The sequence below is a fragment of the Cupressus sempervirens genome, chromosome 3 (assembly GCF_028749045.1).
Source record: "Cupressus sempervirens isolate cs-2001-9-10 chromosome 3, ASM2874904v1, whole genome shotgun sequence".
Taxonomy (NCBI): domain Eukaryota; kingdom Viridiplantae; phylum Streptophyta; class Pinopsida; order Cupressales; family Cupressaceae; genus Cupressus; species Cupressus sempervirens.
This window is the reverse complement of record NC_143120.1, coordinates 875,484,005-875,504,852: the sequence shown is the minus strand read 5'-3', so window position 1 is coordinate 875,504,852 and position 20,848 is coordinate 875,484,005. Positions and strand designations below refer to the sequence as shown.

Sequence of the window (20,848 nt, the reverse complement as noted above, 5' to 3'; positions counted from 1 at the left end):
CCAATTTGGACACAGTTGACTAACAAGGCAATTTTTTTCCCCCCAACCATGGGCATGCTTCCCAAGGTGAGAATTTATTTATTTTGCAAAAAATAAATAAATAATTTTGAGAGGTTTTTTTAGAAAAAAATTGGAACACAATACTTTTATTTACAAAAGTTTCATGCTTTTACAATAAAAAGCATGCCCTTTTTTAAGAAAGAGTGCTAAAATAAAGTGCATGCAAAAAGTACATCAAAACTTTTATTTACAAAAGTTTCATGCTTTTACAATAAAAAGCATGCCCTTCTTTAAGAAAGAGCGTTAAAATAAAGTGCATGCAAAAAGTACATTGATATCAAAAGTATTGTGCATGTTTGTACAAGTACTAACACGTGTAAGTTGATGATGTCATCAAATTGAGCCAACATTTGATAGCCTTCAAACTGTCATCTCTTTGATTTGTTTTATCCTACAAAGTTGTTGATGGCTTTTTGGCCATATCTTGGGTGTACGGAGGTATTCTTGACAAATCCAATTTCATCATAAAGTTCATTTTGAGCCCATCATGATGCTTCATGTTTGGTTTTTTGGTTTTGTTGTTTGGTTGTCTTTTTGTGCAGTCAAAGCCAATGGTTCTATTTTGCACTCCTAGAGACATCTTGGGCATCTAATCTTTGTTTTGGGAAAACTTTATATCATTAGAGAGCTTGTTATGTGCTCTTTTTAGTGATATTGATTGTTTTCCAAATATTGCTTCAAGTACATTCTATTCATTTTTTTGCATTTTTGCACTCTTGTTGATACCTTGGCTGTTACAAGTCTAAGAATAACTTTAGTTGCATGGGATGACTCTTCTTGGGTTGTTTTTTTTTGTAGCAACCTTATGTCTCTTATGATCTTTGTCGACATCTTTTATAGCTTTTTTTAGCAAATTCACTGAGATAAAGTGTCACGTGCTATTGTTTTTCAAGTTCTTGCACATCTTTCTATCTTGTTGTACTTGCACTACATTATAAAGTGACATGGGGGTTTCATGTTGGCCATTTTTTCCATCTTTCTTTGTCAAGTGAGTATCTATTCCATGGCATTAGCCTCATGATGTATCGATGGCACATGCCTTTATAGGTGTGTGTACTTCTTTTGCACTCTCGATGTTCTTCGTTCTTCATTCTGTAGGAATTTATGCATTCAGTTTCAATGTACCTATCTTACCTCTCAGCATTATTGGGGGGTTATGTTGGTTCCAATGCTTTCTTGGTTTGATAGAGTGAGCTATATATTTAGTATTTGTTCCTATGTACTAGGCGAATGCAGTGGCTGGGTACCTATGTGTTTTGGTGCGATGGAGCATTTACCATATGGACACTCTTTCATTCCTTTTTTGGATGCCATGAAGATATCTTCCATATTCGATTGATCAACTCTTCAAACTTAGTCTTCTTTACCTGGTCGTGCTTTATTCAGTGGAGGTTCTTCAGCTCACTAGTTTGACAGTGTTTGAAGCTTCATGCTTCAGTGGTGTTCTTCGTAATCATCCTATTGTTCCTATCTTCTAGGACATTGTCTAGTTTGGAGGCTTCTACAGTCCTTCACTAGCTTTGTCAGCATACTTCCATCTCTTCTTGGAGTAGGTTTTTCTCATGTGTTTTTCTCTAATCCTCCACTTTATAGATATTTGGTTGTGATTGGGAACCTGATCATGCCTTATTATCAGGACCCAACTCTTCTTTTAGTAGTAGTTTCTAGGTTTTGAGCTACTCCCTAAGTTTATCTTAAAGAAGGTGCTAGAGTAATAAGGTATTTTCTTCTTAATTAAATCATTTTGATTTAATTATTAAGTCACTTATTATCTCTATTTTTTAAAGCTAAACTCTAGGCATATTATAATTAATTATTATCATGCAACCTAGGTTAGTTACCTTTTAGGGTTTTGATCTCCTTTTATAAGGATTGATCTCTCTTTGTAATTTACTTTTTGATTGAAAAGCAGTTTCTCTTTTGCACATCAAGAATGTCTCCTCTATCATGGATCTCTGAATTCGTGCCTCTATAGCTTTGCTTCTCTATTTATGTGGTAGGTGTTTGCATGCAAGTGATTCTTGGGAGCTATAGGTTGAGCTTTCCTCAACTTCAGCAATGATGAAGATAATAAAGAAGAAAACAAAGTTGCAAGCCCATCGATAGTATTTGCAGGTCTCAATATCAAAGGAAATGAGAGCATAATTGCATATTTATTTCAATTTGATGAGATTGTTAACACAATAAAGGTGTAGCATCACAAATTATACTCCTTTAATTATTGAGTTCAATCTCACACTCTCCTAGCACTCATTTTCGTCTCCTACTCCTCTAAGAATTTTATGGGAGCATTTCTAACCTTAACTTAATACTCAACTCAAGAATACAAGTCTTATCTTATTTTCAATGTCAATACACTCCTCTTTAGACTCTTATCTTAGTGTTCCCTTTTTCCTATATCATTTCAACCTTATTTGGTATTATATCATGTAGTGTAAATCTCAAAGCACTTAACTCTTCACTTAAATATTATCAATACTGATATTAATTCCCAATTTAATATTAAGGTTCTATCTTCTTGCCTCACTAAAAATTGGGGCCAATTTCGTGGTGACTATGTGCTTAGCCACAATCTAATCTTTTTGGCCTAAATTTTGGGAGAGCAATGTGTTGAACTTAACAATATCATATTTGTCTCAAAGATTGGGATATTGACCATTTTAAGTTGGCCAAAATGCAAAAAGACCTTGAGAACCTTATACTAGGAATCACTCCTAACTCATTTTATCACCTCATCTTGTCTACAAGTTTCATCTCAAGAGAAAATAATCTTCCTCAGAGCTCATGTGAGTTTGAGGAGTACCAAGCCACAACAAGGTTGTCTTCAATTATGTTTTCATGATGCATTTTGTAGGATTTCATCATTTTATTGCATCAAAACTTGTAAGACTTATCTAAAAGCATTTTATAATCAACCAAAGATATAATCATTTAAACTTAGTATTTCTATTCAAGCATTTCCTTCATATTTAGCATCCATCTTTCCAAGGGTAAGCTTTATTTTTCATCATCATTGGTATGTGGTTGGTTCCAACTTGAGGTTTGACTTAGGCAAAGCCTTGTGCGACCTAGTAGTTTTTTTCTCTTCTTGTGTGTAGTTACAAACTCAAACATAAGTTTCAAGTCCAATTCAGAGGCATAAGAGCATGGTAGAAACGAAGAGAAAGACAACCAAGAAAAGAGAGGGGCTAGGGTGCCTATCACCATGGTCCCATAGGATTGGACAGCCAAGTCATAGTTCAAGTGATTTGACATAAGATTTGATTATAAGGCAATTTGGAAGGTCTTGAGACTAGTTTGACCCATGTTTTGTGATAGGAACACTTGTGAGGACTATGGCACCTAGCTCTAGTATCCAACCATTTTAAGCTAGATATGTTGATGGTAGTTTTGACATTTAACATATTGATTGAGATGTTGATTGTCTAATATAGTGTGGCTCTCTAATGTGATCATTTTGTTCCACTACATGGATTACCCAACACAACACATAAGGTTGGGAAGTGGAATTCATGCATTCTCTCATCAACGGTGTACAATCTTGTTATTTCTATAACTCCACTTGTGCCCTTGTAATAACATGTCAAGAATAACATTAGCAGTTGAGATGTTTTCTAGTTGATGTGGAGTCTTTTGTTTGTTTTAATACTAACAGTATTTTCCTTACTTATATTTGAATTTTTTCTACATGAATGAATAGGATCTTGAGTTGGGCGCTTCGTCATCCCTCAAACTTAGTGACATCATATCCCTAGCTTGTCTTGCTCTCAAATGCTCTCTCTTCACATCTACTTTACCATGAGTATGAGAATAAGATCATATCCTCACTGAAGTGGGATTAAGTTTATGGTTGTATGTTGTACTCCTTTATTTGGTGAGTCTAATTTCACTCTCCTAGCTCTCATTTTAGTTTTCCACCCCTCTTAGCATTTTTTGGACGTAGCTTAAATTAATACTTGAGAATGAGTTTGTCTTATTTAAAATCTCCACTCACTCCTATTTGAGCTCTTATTTTGGTGTTCATTTTTTGTATATCATTTCAAGCTTATATGGTTTACTATCCTATTCTAAATTTTAACAACTTAATCCCCACCTATATGTCATCAATCCTTATAAAAAAATCAAAATTAATATTTGTGCCCTATTATGTTGCTTCCCTAAAAATCAAGGTCAATTTTGTCAAAACCATATGCCTTAATCATATAGTCTAATGTTTTTAGGCCAGAATTTTGAGAGTAACATGTTGACTTTAACGTTATCAAATTTTGTCTTGACATAGGGATATGACAATTGTAAGTCAACCAAAATGCAAAGGTTCATTTATCATGTCATCGCATCCATCAATTTCATCTCAAAAGCAAGTATTCCTCCTCGAGCATATCTAAGTTAAAGGAAGCGCCAAGATACAAAAAAGTTGTCTCCAATTATGTTTCCATGATGCATTTTGTTATGATTCTTCATGTTATTGAATCAACACTTTTAAGGTCTTATCCTAAGAGTTTTGCATCATCAATCAATGGAATAACCATTTCTATTCAAGCATTTGGTTTCTTTCCAATCTAGATAATCAACAAATATATGAAACAATAGCATTAATACTAACACATGAACTCGTATTGCTTTTTAATTAAAGCAATTACATATCACAACAAATCATTAATATAAGAACAACTATTCTTTCTTAATCTAAGTCCATTGTTTTTAAGCAATCACATCAAGTAACAATGTGCACACATGTAATAATCCAATAATCAACCACATAGGATAAATGTCCAATAATCTCATCCAATCAATTGAATTATAAATGTAAGCCAAAGGTCAAGATGTGACTAAGCATAACAAAAAGAGAAACAATAGGACCTACATCCTACAAGGATTCTAATAGCAGATGATACTCTGAAGTTTCTATATCATCAAAGTGGGCCTTCTCTCAATTGGCCCTTTGGTCTACTAATAAAGTTGAATGGCTCACAAAAAGGGATCAAGTCTTGTTGAGTGCAAGGCTCGAAGACATGATAAAGGATGAGGCTAGGATCATGCCTCGGATGAATTTGGCAGCATGGATGCTTCTTAGTCCTTGGCTCTTAGCCGAAGAGATTTCAGGCACACATGGGCTTGTATCAGGTACCTAAAACTTGTTTGTGGATGACATCCATCCAAAAAAAAAAGGTGGGCCTTCCATCTAATAAAAATAACAGGTTTCTATCTAGTGGAATAACAAGTGTCAATCATTTCTCCCTCAAATTGAAAACCCAATGATATTCCACAAGATAATTAAGACAGCTTGCTAGCATATCCAACATTTATCTGAATATCTTTATGTTTGCATAACCAATCTTATCCTCCATAAGTGTTGGATAGGATTAAACTAAACATCTCATATTTATAAGGATTTGTCATCAGCATAATTTTGTAATACAAATCATCTCAACAGAGAATCTCTGACTCTGAATTTAAACCCATTTATTATACAACATTAAATCATATAAGAATTTTCTTAGAGATTTAAAGTGCACAATAATAAAGTTTGAAACTACTATTCTCAACCACTTTGAACAGTTAACAACCTGCAAAATACTCTCAATCAACGACCACTTGCAAACCCATGAAAATGCATTAGAAAAAGCACACATCAGAAATATATGTCTGCTTTTTATACAAAACACAGCCAGAGCATGAGGTAACAGATCCTTGAGATTTCAGGCTTGTCACTCCAGTTAAAAACCCAGTGATGTTCTAATATTTCCAATGTACGACAAAATGCTAATATTTCCAACATTTTATCTGTAAATCATTTCCGTTTTCACAACTCATCCTCCACAAGTCTTGGGTGAAATTAAAATAAACATCTTGTATATGGAAGGATGTGTCATCAACATATTTTCAGATTCAGGGCATTTTAGCGCAATCATCCACACAATTAAAAACCCATTAAATCAATTATGTATTTGCTCAGACATTTGAGGTGTGGGATAAATAAAGTTTCAAGCTCTTCCTAAACATTTTCTGTGGTTAACAATCTGATATTGATTGCCACCTGCAAACCCATAAAGAATGTATTCCAGAAAGCAAGCATCATGAATATGCAGTATGGGCTGCTCTCTATAGGAAAACATACAAGCAAAAAACCTAAAAGGAAATCATGAAAAACATGCCTTGGACAATAATTATTGTAGTTTGCCACAATTCATGATATGGAGGAGAATGACTTGAATGCTTGAATGCTTGTGAATGGATGGTTGAGCTGTGATCTTCTTTCTTGATTGTGATAAGGACCTTGCCATTTCAAGGCATGTAAAGCACAATAAACTGTGAACTTGTAAACACAGGCTTCTAGCATTTCTCCATCCAATTAAAACCAAAACTATACAGTCTTCCACATAATAATTCACTCCAAATTAGGACAACATGCTAGTCTATCCAATGAGTCATCTGCTTTCGTGACTTATCCTCCACAAGTTATTTCTATTTTCAGAACTCAAATAACCCTTCACAAATCTTATGTGAATTAATTTGGAATTTCACATTCATAAAGATATGTTTGGAATACTAACAGTCTTAGCATCCGCACAAAAGAGAAGCTCTACCTCTGAATTGAAACCCATATTATTATACATCATCAAGTCAAATATATAATAGCTCACAAACATTCAAAGCTCAAGATAACAAAGTTTGAAAACCTTCTCAAACATTTTCAACAGTTAACAATCTGCAATCAGCCGCTGCTTGCAAACCCATAAAGAATGTATTTCAGAAAGCAAACATCATAAATATGTCGTAGGGGTTGCTTTCTATATACATCATAGCCGGATTATGAGCTCAAGGATTCCCTGACATTTCAAGGCATATAAAGCACAATACACTCTAAACTTGTAAACTACACAAAAAGACACTCATGGATGCTGCAAATGCATTAGATATCAAGATAGGCTCAATACTTATCACCTCCGCCAGTCAGCCTGAACATGAATTGCCTTTTCTGCAATCATAAAGAAACATTGTTAGTCTCCAAAGTACTTGCCATATTAAAAACAAGTGAATTACAAGTTAAAACTTAAAGCCAAATGGGCTAAAAATAAGCAACTGTGGATATAATCTCAATTATAAGGTTAACTTCCTACCAGCACCAAGAGATCGGTCACTTCTACTCCTTGCTTGAACTTGTGGCAGCACCCTGTGAGTTCTTGGAGATACGGAAGATTGCTTCAAATTAGGTGCTGATGGAAGAGAGTGTCTTCTTATCATACCAGTGCTCTTCTCTTGAACATCTGGACTCATCCTTGGAGAAGCTTGAGCACGAAGCTTTGCCTTCGCTGACTCAGTGGCAGCCATATAGCTAGGAACTGATGGACTTCCTTGCAAATTGTTATCTGAATGATCCCCTTTTGCAGATCCAAATGAGCTACGCCTTCTACCTGTCTTTTGCTCTGTCACAGGAAGTTCAGGTTCTATCTTGATCATTGAATCAATAGTATCATGTTTGGAAGGTACAAGATCTCCATTTGAAACAGAAGATTCCTTCTTTCCTTGTGATAATTCATCATCTTCGGTAATGTTTTCAGGTGGGCTTGGTTGCTGGGCTGGAGATACTTCCTGAACAGAGGAAATTGTCTCAAGCTCTTTATGTAACGGATCAAATGAGAAATGATCTGGAGATACAAGCTTAACTGGTTCATCATGTATTCCTATATCTGTGGAGTTAGGTGCCGTAGTCTGCATGCTAGTTTGATCTGATGTAGCATCCAATGTTGCCTTTGGCACCTTTTTGAAGCTGCGCTTGGGCATCTCAGCTTCTGCATCCAGATGATCTGATGCTACAGCATCTGCTGTTGGGTTTGATACCTTTCTCAAGCTGCGCTTAATCTTTTCAGCCTCAATCTCAGGTGTATCTGTTGTTGAATCAACCATTGAATTTGACACCTTTCTTAAGTTGCGTTTAACCTTTTCCATTTCAACCTCTGGATGATCTGATGTAGATTCCACAATTGAATGTGATCCCCTTCTCGTGCTGCGCTTAACCTTATCAGTTTCAACCTCAGTCTGCTCTGAAATGGAATCCACTGTTGAATTGAACGCTTTTCTAAATATCCGTTTAGGCCTCTCAACCTCAGCTTCATGATGGTCAGAAACAGAGTCTGTTGCTAATTTTGAGACCTTTCTTAGACCACGCTTTGGCTTCTCAGGTTCAACATCTGTATGATTTGAAAAATAATCTGATGTTAAATTTGAAGCCTTCCTTGCATTGCGCTTAGGCCTTTCCACTTCAGCCTCAGTTGACATTGCAATCTCACTTGTCTTTTGTTTCTTTGATGTATTATTTGTCTCATCAGAATATTTCAAAGGATAAGCAGACATCCAACGTGCCATCCACACCCATCCCGAATTTGAATCATCAGGACCACAATCAATTCGTAGAGAATTTGTCTTGGTTGCATGCTCCAAAAGCTTTTCTCAGACAATTATTGAAATCAATATCAATATATGCAGCAATTTATAACAAGATTGGAAGAAATGTCATCGCTCAAACTAGTTATGCAGATTATGATTACCTGACGAGCAAATGCATTTGCCAACAATTTTTCAGGTTGTGAAGCTCCATTGGCCACAAAACCTGTGGACCTTTTTCTCTCCTGAAACAGTCCAAAAAATTATTGTTATCCTATCAGCGGTCAAAATAATTGTTAATATAACATCGGACACAAGCTTCCACAAAATATTTGTATTCAATCTGTTACCAATTCATTTCCTCTTGGACGATTATGCCTGTGTCTATGTCCAAGTTTCCTTTGTAAAGCCAATCCTTGTTCTGACATTCTAACTTGGCGACCACGAACAAGAGCTTGCAATCTAATAATTGCTTGTAAACAACGTAAGGCTCCCACAGCCTGTCGCCTAACCAAATGTCCCCGAACAAGAGCTTGTAGCCTTATAAGGCCTCGTAGAGCTCTAAAAGCTTTCCGGGCCTACACAACCAAAAACTGGGCTTGGATCATTTCAAAAGGTTTTAGATCATAACCACCAACATAAAAGTGCATGTTAAAACCAGGCAATTGCCAGAAAAAATAAACGGCTAAGAAACATAGATAATAGAAAACAACAGAACAGCTGTCAATAAAAACTTAGTACCAGATAGCCCCGAAAAACAGACTGTGCTTTGATGGCTGCTGATTCTTCCCTTAGTCTTTCACCGTCATCCCTGGTAGTAACGATTTCCTGTATATAAGACTCTGATTGTTCTTCATCTGCCAGCGAAGCAACTGATTTATCAATTGATGGTGAGGCAGCTAACTTTTCTGTACCAGCAAATCCTGCCTGCTTATTCTGTTCTCGAACAGGTCCATTTTGTTCATGGTCTCTGATTCCAGATGATGGTTCCAGTGGTGCAATAGCACTGGGCACATGGTCTTCATGTGATTCTTTCTCCAGAATTCTCACATCTTGATCCTTTGACGACTTTTTCTAAATAAAAATACAACACAATATTAGCTACAGTTTAGTGAATGGAACACAAGATGCGACCAGAAAATACTTATGCTTTCACAGCTGAAATCTAACTAAGAACAGAGAATATGCAGCAGAAAAACACTTACGCTTTCAGTCTAGCTAGGAACAGAAAGTACCTAGCTTGATATTTAACATTTATCTATTTGAGAAAGATATCAAGAAAATGGACTATCATTCCTTTAAGTTATCAAATATAATTTTGAATTGAGATTCCATAAGGAAAAAATAGTGTGAACTTAAAGCATTCCAAATTTCCCTTATTGAAACCCTCTATTCATTGAAAGGGTCATTCTTTTGAGTTTAGATGCGCACTTAATTTCTGATAAAAACTCTAAATGGAATAACTGGAAAGGTAATTGTGTTATTGATTTCATCTACATCGTGCAAGGATAATTATTCATTCAGATTCTACAACTAGGCTCCCATGCACGGTTGTCTCATTTTTTTTGCGGGGAGTTAAATAAACTTAAATTTGTACAACTACCTCTAATTTCTAAGTCTAGGACAGACTTCAGGGCTTCAACTAAAATTGGGTCTAAGGTAAAAAATCTCATTAAACCCACAAGCATTACTACAATGATAACAACAGGATAGTAAGCAAGGAGAGGACATTAAAAAAACATTAACATACATTTGACAACCATTTACTGTCAAACCTTTATTACACCCAACTGCAAGTGGTGATAGTGTGGGCTATTATGTGAATAGTGTAATTATTATGAAAATTAATTTGACAGGCATGTACATGCCAAACCTTTATTATACCCAATTTGCGTGGTGATAAGGCGAGTTCAATTTGCATCAAAACTCAGACTATAACCACCTGCAAATGGATGTATAGTTGGCGATGAAAAGATTTTAGAAATCTAATAAAGTAGCATACGTATCTTAAATAGATCTACCTAAAAGACACCAAGAAATATCAATCTCAAGAAATATCAGATTCTGCAACTAGGCTCCCATGCACGATATGTCTCATTTTTTTTGCGGGGACTTAAATAAACTTAAATTTGTACAACTGCCTCTAATTTCTAAGTCTAGGACAGACTTCAGGGCTTCGACTAAAATTGGGTCTAAGGTTAAAAATCTCATTAAACCCACAGGCATTACTACAATGATAACAACGGGATAGTAAGCAAGGAGCGGATATAAAAAAAACATTAAGCATACATTTGACAACCATTTACTCTCAAACCTTTATTACACCCAACTGTAAGTGGTGATAGTGTGGGCTATTATGTGAATAGTGTAATTATTATGAAAATTAATTTGACAGGCATGTACATGCCAAACCTTTATTATACCCAATTTGTGTGGTGATAAGGCGAGTTCAATTTGCATCAAAACTCAGACCATAACCACCTGCAAATGGATGTATAGTTGGTGATGAAAAGATTTCAGAAATCTAATAAAGTAGCATACGTATCTTAAATAGATCTACCTAAAAGACACCAAGAAATATCAATCTCAAGGTGCTTGTCCAACCTGGGCCACAAATTCAATGCAAGCACTTCAAGATCGGTCAGAGATAGAACATACAGATTCAATAACATCTGCAGAATATCCAACTTCAAGCTTTAAACATAAGTTATGCAGTTCAACACAACTGCCCCCGCAATGCAAGCAGAAAATGGAACTCAAGTCATATGAGATACTTGCAAAATACCAACAAGATTTTCATATTATGTATTAGATAGTGTTCTGCAATGCATCAAATTATGTAATAATTTGTTAGCATTTCTGCATAATTTCAAGTCCATCTTAATTGACTTGAATTATGATAGTAAATTCAAATCTTGATGATCTGTGCTCAACCAGATAATAAAAGCCAACTTTTACAGCTAAGTTTAGATTCAAAGAATATGCATTATACGATCATTGCACTAATAATGGCAATGGGGTACCATAAGTAAATATTGTTCGAGTCTTAATTTTGCATACCTAAACTTGTAAAATTTATAAAATAAGAAATTGTACCATGCTACTTAATTCAAAATTAAATGACAGTCAAGAGAGGAAGAGATCTTAGAGAAGAATTAAGAATACTATTTTGATCTTAGAAAACCTCTGAAGAGAGAAATAACAGACTGACCCGAGCTTCTACAAATTATAAAATAAGAAATTCTACCATGCTACTTAATTAAAAATTAAATGACAATCAAGAGAAGAAGATAACTTATTGAAGAATTAACAATACTATTTTCATCTTCCAAAACCTCTTAAGGGAGAAATAACAGACTGTCAATGCCAATTTCCTACTACCTATATTATGTAGCAAAAGGTCATATTCAATTAGTGTCAAATAATTGGATACAATCTGCCCATTGTTTCCCTAATTAGGACCTTGTCTACGTATGCAATCTAGCCTCTCCATCAGCCCATAATTTCCTTTGCTTTTATGCTCCTTTCATTTGCCTTTCAGCTATTTGAAATACTACAAAATTGTTCTCCTTAATTCTAAAAGCAAAAGATGCGACATTGAATTGTTTCCTCTTCCAGTAATCTGAGAAGTTGCAACATGAAATTTTCCTCTCATTGCCTATTTACCATTTGTGTGAATGAGGTCATTACCTAACCAGACATTGGTGGGAATCGATTCATGTGTTAAAGATTGGTTGAGTGTCATTTCAAAAGGTTTGCTATAATTGGGCCATGTTCACCTCATTTACTTTTAGATATTTAGGCATTTAATATTTGCATCATGATTCATACATTTAATGTTTGTTTCTTGTGAGTTGTTAATATGACATCATGTAATGCCTTTATAAGCAAGATATCTCATTGTATATTTCATATGTTATTACAAATGAGGTTATTTCCTATGCTACTGTTAATGAGGTCATTTCCTAACTAGAAACTGGTTGCAATGAATTCACATGCTGAGATTAATCAAATCTTGAGTGTCATTTTTAGAAGTAAATTATAATGAGGCCATGTTCACTTCACTTACTTTTAGATATCTAGGCATTTAATAGTTGCATCATACATTTAATGTTTGTTTCTTGTTAGTTGTTGATAACTTGATATTACATCACACTTTGCTTTTATAAGCAAGACATCTCATTATATATTTCATAGTTAATACATTTTAATAATGCAAGTTATCTTGCCATTCTCCTTGTGGAAGCCATATTGGTCTTGTAGGGATACTAGGGGTGTTGAGGAGTCACCTATCTACTCCAACAATATCGTATCAGAACTAGGCTAGCCAAGAGGTGTCGATAGCTCAGTTGTTCAAGCATTCCAGCAGCAAAGGATGGTCCTAAGGTCAAGTCATAGTAACATGGGGACGTGTCTTTGCCCTTTTACCCCGATGCCCTAAGACGGGGACATGTCCTCGCCCTTTTTCCCCGATGCACCCAAGACAGGGACGCGTCCTCACCCTTTTTCCCCGACGCACCCGAGACGGGGACACACCCAAGACGGGGGGACAACATTCACGCATCCCCAACGGCGCCACCATTCAGCCGTCGTTTCAATGGGGACGAGAGGACATCCCCATGTCCCCTATGGGGGCAGGGGGACAGGAACAAGTCCCCTAACCCCTCCAAGGGACGGCTGAGTGTGCCCTATCCAACCAAAAAACTAAAGTAAACATGTTCTAATATTTTATTGGGCGTATTGAATATCTTATCATGTTGCTCAATGTAATCATCTCAATGATGAGATACTCATAATTTTGATATCTATAACTTTAGTCTTTTGTTATTTAATAATTATTTAATAGAAGTTAGAACTCTTTCATTTGCTTATTTGTGAGTATTTAAAATTTTAATATTTATTGTTCAAAGTTCTAGTTTCATGTTGAATGTTCAAGAGTCAAGTATTTAAATTTTATTATATTAGTATATTAGTATTTTACATCTTTATGTCTTATATTGTTATACATCTTTTCATAATTAGCATTTGAAGTATCATGTGTACAATATATACTATATACACCCCTATCCCCCCCTCTCATTCCTTATTGTTGTCCCCCCGCCGCCCCCCAGTGGTCCCCATATTGAGGCCCCTTTGTCCCCCCATCCTGGAAACTTGTCCCCCGTCCCCGTGTCCCCCAGGATAGTGTAACTATGGGTCAAGTCCTAGCTGGTCCAAATGAGTTCAAGCTCAACACGAGCTGAAATGTTTTGCAAATATATTTTAGATTTTGTACCCAACCCCGAAAAACTGTGTGGGTAGCTATCAAATTTTGCATGCAATGAGCAAATTTTGCAAAATTCAAATCAGAAGGTCGTGTTTGTTGGTTATTGAATGACTAAATTTGGCCTATTTTTATTTCTGCGATAACTTTTGCATATAGTGTTGAAATCATGCAAACAAGATATTGATGGAAAGCTGGCCCAATGTACTTTTCAGTGGAGCAGGTTATTTTGGCAAGTTATATTGTTTTATACCATTTTCAGTTTTCTTTTGTTAAGTCAATTATTTTTTGGATACCAAGCTCATAACTTTTTGTCATGATCTTTGATTTTCGTGACTCCTGTGGCATTGGAAAGGTATTGAGGAGCTCCCCACAGCCATACATGCACTTTTTCCATTTTCAACCCCAAATACATTTTATTTCAGATTTTGCCCAACTAGATATCGTAAAGCATTACTTGGACTTTTTATCACTTAAGAAGGTGTCATTTTGATCCTTAAACTTCATTAAGATTTCGAATCCTTTGTCAATCAATTGTTGCTTCATCGGATGCCATGGTTGTGCCAATTTGAGGAGTTATCTAATTGTTCCTTTGCAATGGGGCTTTATCCTCTTTGCATATTATGATTCCCATGAGACTCCTTGGTCAAGAGTTTCCAATGCTTTTTGCACAAAAGTATATTGTTGATTGATTGCTTAGATCAAGGGTTCTCAAGTTTACTCCACCAAGTTAGTTCTTGGGGGAATCATTGAATCCTTCATGTTATCCTTTATTGTATCTTTTCTCTTTTGGAAAGGAGTTTTTGATGAAGGGTGCTCCCCTAAATACCACAAACACATAAGAAATAAAGAAAAAACAATTTGATAGAACTAAAATATGGGCTTTCTTATTATCGCCGCAAATGCGAAATTGCTGAATTACATTATGCAAACCCAAATGGGTGCCTTCCTTACAACAGTCTATAAGACAAAGCTGCAACTATCACCCAAAATTGCCCTAGACAACCTACGAACCTTCCTTATATAGGCATTTTTCACCGTCCAAGAAGGTTCTAGACACAAATCTCTAACCCTTGAAGCCGACAAACCCCATATTATATTATATTATTACACTTTATTACATAGAATCAGTTCAAGACAAATTACAAATTACAAATTACATTTTTGGATGGGTCCACTTCTAGAAACCATAACTAGCAAACCGTTGACCCGATGGGCTATTATAACCCCATTCCATAATCCTCAAGTAAAGTTCTACAGCAATTAATTGTACAAGCATCCATTAATTGAGGTTTGACCTCATTTCAAAGCCATTTAGGCCTTCATCGCTGGACTTGAAGTTGGGATAGCCAAAATTCATACCAAAAATCTGCAATAACCGCACTGATGCATATGATATGACAATGAAACTCATCTGGCAGGCTGATACGTCTAAGAAAAACCTCCATGTATGAGATTAGAGCAATTTGAGCACATAAGATCAACTATCTAAAATTAGTAAGATCCCACAAGTAGCAATTCTGCACGAGAATAACCCTTATCGAAAACACAAAACAGGAAATAGAAATATTTTTCTGGTGATACAAGATTGCCTTTACACCCAAGATGCTCTTGCATCAGTTTTCTCCCAAAGGGATTTCTCCTTTTGTGAGAGATTGCATTTGCTTCATAAATGGGTTGACATGACCTAGTTGGCATGATCAGTCATCATCTTGCATCTTGCGTCATCTAAATGACAATTGCATCTCCCTAAGTTGCATTTAAGAGGGGATGTTAGTGTAATGAGATTATTTCCTAACTAGACATTAGTCAAAACCTAGTTAGTTAGGTCGTAGGTGACGTTTTTAGAATTTAGATATAATGGGGCCATATTCACCTCATTTACTTTTAGTTCCTAGACATTTATTATTTGTATCATGCATTTAATGCTTGTGTCATGTTGGTGTTAAACATCATGCATTTCCTTGACAAGCAAGGCTTCTTATTGTTTAATTATACAAGCATTATCAATCAAAGCATTCTTTTTATTCAGTTATCTTGCCTCCCTGACGTGATATCAGCCTTTAGAACGTTACCAGATTCACAGATCCAAATGATATCACACACTCTTTCTTGTTGCAAATCCAGCAGGACACTTTATGCAGCTCCACACCCCAAGGCTCATAATCTACTCTTATACCAAAAACTCCATAATTTCTCAACCCTAAGCTTGTAAACATCGTGAAACAAGAAATTGCATTGTGCTACTTAATTAAAAAGTCAGTAATAAACAACAGTTAAGAGAGGAAGAGAAAAATTAAGAACACCATATTTATCCTAGAAACCCTTGTAGAAAGGAAAAAAACAGATTGTGGCAGTGACATTTGCCTATTACCTAATATTATAGAGTAATTTGACAAATATAATGAGTGTGCAAAAGATTTGGATGTAATCTGCCCCATGTTCCATTCTACAATGCTTTGACTATGACTACAATCCATCTGTTGCTCCACTAGCCACTTATCTCCATTGTTTGCCTACATTTCCGTGATCCTTTCCTTTTGCACCCAACCTCTTGGAAATACAACACAGTTATTCTTATTAATTGTGAAAGAAAAAAATACAACATACAGTTTTATCCCCTCCTCCCTCAATCAAGGTAGATACAATATACAAATGTCCTCCCATGCTCATTTAACAAAGCAATACAACAGATTGCCATGCATAGCAGAGTTCTCCCAGGCCAAAGAGTATATTCCATTCAACACAGTCAGCCAAAACAGTGACTGCTAAATTTGGCTTCCAAGTTCTGGCACGTTTACTATCAGTGGACATGGCAAAAAATGTAGTGCTACAGTTGCCTTTTTCCTGCTGTGTAACTTGTCCAACATCTGCACCTCCTCTTAATTTTCCTAGATTCAATTTACCATAAACAAAATTCCATGTCTTTGCATGTTTATTATAGTTATTATGATCCATTTGGATTAATATTTAAATAGTTTAAACAATCTCCTTGTAAGATCCTGACAGAATTGTGCAGCTAGAAGACTTAGTTGCTCTGCTCAGGTTCAACTAGTTCAGTAGATCCTTAGTTTCAGTAGATCCTTAGAGAGCACCATCCTTTAACTGCTTAGAAGTGGAGTAAAATGATGCAGAAAACTGGCTTTAACCAGGCATCAAATAATAGCCAAGATAGCAAGCGTGACCAGGCAATACTTTGAAAGACAATTTTATAATATTCTAGTTTCAACTGATCTGTATCCTCCCTGTTATCAGAAAAGACCTACTTGAGAAGAATTGCATCACTATTCTTTGCAGGTTCAAGAAGAAAGAACAATTGTGGAAAGCTCCATTCAGATCCTACACAATATTGGAACAAGGTCACTTTATTCCAAATTTGAAAAGCTATGGTCAGGCCCCAAAACCCACGGCAGTGTTACAAATATAAAAAAAAAAATTTCAGACAATATCTGATTCTGAAAGTTCTAAATCTGAAGTGGGATATGTGATTCTAATTTCTTAACTAAAAATAATAAAAGTGCTAAATCATAATTTTCAAAAACATACCGAAAGCCTCAAAATATAGCCATATTTTCTTCTGAAATAAACATGCTCTGGCAAGCTCCCAAAAGCTAAAAATTCTTAACAGAATTAATAAAGCTGGTCTGTGGTTCAATTCAAGTATTCTGTGTAAAATATGAAGTGCATCTCTGTTGTAGAACCAACACAAACCATGTTGTAGAACCTTAAACTATATATTCATAGAACTTTAAAACAAATGCCAAACGAATGCAAATCCGCAAGAACACATGAACTAGTGGTCTGAGTTTTCCAGGTCAATCTGTCACCCACTTTTAAATTTGACTATTTTTTTTCCTGTCAAAAACCCCCAAGCCTTTGGAAAAATCCAAAAGGTGGAAAAAAGAAAAGGTAGTAATTTATTCAGCAACCCACATTCTCATCTTTTTCAAAAAAATACTCTCCCATTTACTTAAAAGTTAAAACCACCTATTTTTTTTCATTTATAGTATTTTTGGATTCACAAAGTTTTCTCATTTCAAATCCATATGATTGAATTCAATTTACACTTTCAGTTTTCCATGTAGATGTCATATAAATGGAATGCTGTTATGTTTTGTACATACCCATATTGATATTCGTGAGCGCAGACAACCTTCTCTGAAAATTAATAAGCACCAGCCAACTCCTGGAAGCCTCAAAGGGTTTAAAAACTAAACAAATTCGCGTGAAATTCATGTGAGGTGTTTGCTCCTAAAAACTAGAACACTAAAGTGAAAACATTCCGGAGGTTGATTGGCAACTGGATATAGGCCACATTTCCAAATCCTTGTAAGCATATCTGAAAACAGGCAGATTGCCCCAAATGTGAATAAGGCCTTTGTACACAAACAAAAAAGGATCACAGGCTTAAACGAGGCTATTCAGCATACAATCAAGAAGTTATTGATTATTTCTTGAACTTGTAAAACTCGAGTGAGAATCGACCCCCAATTATAATCAAGCCACTTCTTCCAAAAGCATGAGTGATTATTTCTTGAACTTGTAAAACTCGAGTGAGAATCGACCCCCAATTATAATCAAGCCACTTCTTCCAAAAGCATGAGTCCACAAATAAGGAGAATTTTGTTTATGGAAAAGTCAATTTAAAATCTTATCATATTGTATAAAAGAAAAAACAGAGAGCATCTATTCCTGAATGTTATAAGAGGGCTGGAAACAATCCGGTAAAATCATATCAATCATTTGATACAAATCACTGTTTCCAAAATCTTAAAGCCTATCCACAACAAATAATTTCAAAATAATATTATTGCTCTCCTAAAAATTGGATGGCCATTCCTAAAAAGTATAAAACTAAACAACAACAAAAAATTGTTAATAATGATGTGTGAATTGATCTAGTCCACTGCTTCAAAAACATGAAGCGTACCATACAGAAAATTCAAAAATATTGGCAACAGGAAACTTTTGCCCGGAATCCCAAAGCTCTGATTTGCACTCAAAACCACCAGACATGTCACCAAAAATAAACCTGAACTATAATTCCAAACATCTGTTGAGGATGAACGTGAATATCGGAAATACATTCCTAAATTCGGTACATTGAAGCTGATCTCCAATTTAATCCAGAGCACTGTTTCTAAGGCATTGAATTCTGTTAATAAGAAAAACTCAAAAAAAAAACAAAAAAAAGTTCAGTTTGAACCAGGACCAGGCCATTCCATATAATATTTAAAAGTGGAATCCAGGCTTAATAGTCACAAAAATAAACTGAAAAAGTGTATTAGGTTAATCCATATTTGATCCAAACCGCTGTAACTGATCTAGTACAAAAATCAGTTTAAACAAGGCCATTTCATCGATTCCTAATAGTACAAAGCTATAGTGAAGGCGGTTAATTAGCTGATCACCGTTGATGATTCCACAATACTAATCCCACTTCATCCACCATGCTCAAGGATCATTTAAAAGTCAATAATAAAAATCTTTAAGCCACATTATTCTGTGCAAGGTTTAAAAAATGGAAAATAAGCAGAAAGCATTCCGCGAGCTATTATCCAATTTTGTTTGTGTAAGATAGGCTTCAAAATAACCCATTAGGAAAGAAAATGTAAAACCAAAACTAATCTGAAAAGATCCCATATAGTCCGATCCAAACGACAGCCTGCAAACCCTTACATTCCAGCCACGAGTAACATTTCAAATGACCAAAAAAACTTCTTCAAATTCAGGTGAATGTGTGTAAACTTTAGAAATGCCAATCCATCCATTCCCAAAGTTTATAAAATTAAGCTGAAAGAGCACACGAGCTGATCTGCAATTCGATCCAAGCCACATAACCTTAAATGTTCTCTATTACAGAACATTACAGAACTTTCAAAGTGGTTAGCCAGTACTATAACTATTAAAACTAAATTAGAGGGGAAAAAGCCACGATCGATTCAACATTTAGTCTCCAAACCCTACACACAACCTAAACATTTGAAAAAAAATTAAATTAAATTATGAAACCAGATCTGTTGATATCCACTGACCCCATTTTCTCTAGTACTATCCCTCCTCGAGAGCCGCTCTGCAGAACGAGATCTGGTCGACTTCTTCCCAAACAGCAGGGTTTTGAGCCATTTCCCGGGAGACTTCCCCATATCTTCCACAGGTGATCGCCCAAGCTCAGAATCCCTGCAACTAAACACAATAGCACATTGTCAATACACACCTACTAGTACAGTACTAGAAAAACAACTGAAAAAGCACAGATGTTAATGGCATAAGAAAACAAAAAAATTACATTTTCATGTTCAGACAAAACAGAAGCACCTAAAACAAAATACAAAATCGAGGAACAGGACTTTTAAAAATAAGAACGTTCGCAGCATACCACTGATGTTATTCTATGTTAAGTTTTGTTGGGTATCTTGCTCTCTCACGGGCAATGCGGCTCAGCAATACCACATAGCTCGTGCCATCCACCGCTTCTCTGAACATTCATAAATACACAAAAATATACATTCCCCCTGGCATTACTCACCCAATCTTCAAATTCACTCTTACCCACTAGCTCAAAAAAACACCAAAACACAACTGTGATCCAAATATGATTTCCATTCCACGGCAGAACATGAAAACGATTAGTATCAGTAGCTGGTTCTAATCAGCTCTGACACTTCAGACAATTTTTTAGCCTTTATTTCTTATAAACAATGATCACAAAAACTAAGACGCTACGCCTACAACAATATCTAAAACAATGACAAATTTGTTTGGCATCGGATTAAGGCGTCCTAAAGGACCTTTTAGCCCGGTGCAGATAAAAGTGGAGGGGATCTAGATAAACTGACCCCCAAATAGGGGCATCTTCGGACAGTCTCCAAATTTGGCGGAGTGTTGAAATGGATCAAACCGCATTGAAATTGAGCTTGACGTCCGCTGCCAGTGTGGGGCACCATTTTAACTGCCTCCTAAAAAAGCTTTTTTTATTCGATGAACACTGGTTTAGAGCGTGGCACTAAATTCACTGCTCAGCTCTAAATTCAAAATGATTGCCAACTAACTCAGCAAGGAAAACAATTTGTAACCGTTATACAACAAGGCAGTTTAATGTATTTTTTTAATCTCGTTGTTTAAGGGAAGTTTGTCTTC

The 20,848-nt window shown here is 35.7% G+C and overlaps 1 protein-coding gene across 2 annotated transcripts; it reads right to left on the bottom strand.

Annotated features, from left to right (window-relative positions):
• Positions 1-6,644: 6,644 nt before the first annotated feature.
• On the bottom strand, positions 6,645-20,461 carry LOC149569582 (uncharacterized). 2 transcript variants are annotated; one of them, XM_089822262.1, is made up of 7 exons: positions 20,088-20,461; positions 19,744-19,894; positions 9,187-9,519; positions 8,796-9,023; positions 8,610-8,690; positions 7,182-8,505; positions 6,645-7,039 (listed from the first exon to the last, which is right to left on the bottom strand). In XM_089822262.1, exons 2-7 carry the CDS (start codon positions 19,852-19,854, stop codon positions 7,002-7,004), a joined length of 2,115 nt encoding a protein of 704 aa, XP_089678388.1. In that variant the 5' UTR covers positions 19,855-19,894; positions 20,088-20,461; the 3' UTR covers positions 6,645-7,001. The 2 variants fall into 2 exon arrangements, with proteins under 2 accessions (XP_089678388.1, XP_089678389.1); XM_089822263.1 differs by having other exon boundaries at positions 19,744-19,888.
• Between the last annotated feature and the right edge of the window lie 387 nt (positions 20,462-20,848).